General features: G+C 56.1%; 1 protein-coding gene across 1 annotated transcript in view; it reads left to right on the top strand.

Annotated features, from left to right (window-relative positions):
* Window positions 1-101: 101 nt before the first annotated feature.
* Window positions 102-1,167, top strand: part of PHALS_10601 (p-type atpase superfamily) — a gene marked incomplete at both ends in the record, with an annotated part of 5,877 nt that continues 4,811 nt past the window's right edge. Inside the window, one exon of the mRNA XM_024726052.1 lies at window positions 102-211. Coding sequence (XP_024576767.1) covers window positions 102-211 — 110 coding nt within the window. The remainder of the gene's footprint in view (window positions 212-1,167) is intronic.

Below are 1,167 nucleotides of genomic sequence, written 5' to 3'. Positions count from 1 at the left end.
ACTCCGCGTCGTCCGGTGTCACCCTCACTGTCCGCTCCTTTGGAGCTCCGATGTTATCAATAACATCCGATGAAGAGCTGCTAAGCCGCAGTCTTCGTCCAATGGATGACGTGCCACTCCACGCGCATCTGGAGAAACGTGCACAAGATGCCTCGGCCTCTGTCCGACCACGCCATCAATGGCAAGCAGCGACTGCTTTGCAACGAGAGCAGTGCTCGGTGGTTTGCGTGCCACATCACGGGGGCCTCGCCCTCGATGCCTCGGCCCTTGACCATCTATGACAAGCGTGCAGCGACTGCTTTGATACTCGAGCAGCGCTCAGTGGTCTACGTGCCACTTCACGTGCATCACGAGGGCCTCGCCCACGATGCCTCGGCCCTTGGCTGATCACGTCACGCATGACATGCAGCGACTGCTTCGATACTCGAGCAGCGCTCAGTGGGTTACGTGCCACTTCACAATCATCCCGTGAGCCACGCTCGGGACCCCTGTTCGATACACCGTTGGTGTTCACCAACTCGGACATTCCAATGTCCAGTACGTTGCCCGTCTCGGTCTAGTGCTCCCGCCAATAGCGCTCTCCTCTCCTAGCGGTGGGTTCTTGACTCGCCAAAGCTCCACCAGGAGACGTGCGGTAGCGCCCAAGGTCTTTGACCCTCAATCAATTCATGGCTCATGGTGTTCCAACCATGCCATTTCTAGGATAAGGTCATACCTTGCTCCAAGTCTAAGACTAGACAGCGTTCCACGCTATCGAAGTCAAGAAACTTGACTCCGAGGTCCACAGGGATCTTCGAGACCGTGACACGCGTCCACGTCGCTAAGCGAACAGTGACGATGTCACCCAACCGCTTTCACGTCATCATACAGCTGGCTTCGCTCCATCGTGGAGAGTCGAGCATAATTGTCCGATGCCCCAGAATCGATGAGAGGCTTTCATGGCTTCTCGAGGTCCTATACGGTCGCCTCCACGATCAGCAAGCCCAGCTTGCACACACGTTCCGTGTTTAAGAGCACGGAGCTCTTCGGGACTGAGCCCTGTTGCTCTTTACCTCTTTGACACCCAATAGAACTCAGTTCGTCCCCAGTAGGGCACCCTGCGCCTACTGAGTGGTGTTGTTTCCCTGCGACAAACCATACTAGATAGAAGCGAGACATCGGTTCGAT

Source organism: Plasmopara halstedii (assembly GCF_900000015.1).
Source record: "Plasmopara halstedii genome assembly, contig: Scaffold_484, whole genome shotgun sequence".
Lineage (NCBI taxonomy): Eukaryota > Oomycota > Peronosporomycetes > Peronosporales > Peronosporaceae > Plasmopara > Plasmopara halstedii.
The sequence above is the reverse complement of the archived record's forward strand: the minus strand, read 5'-3'. Positions and strand labels throughout refer to the sequence as shown.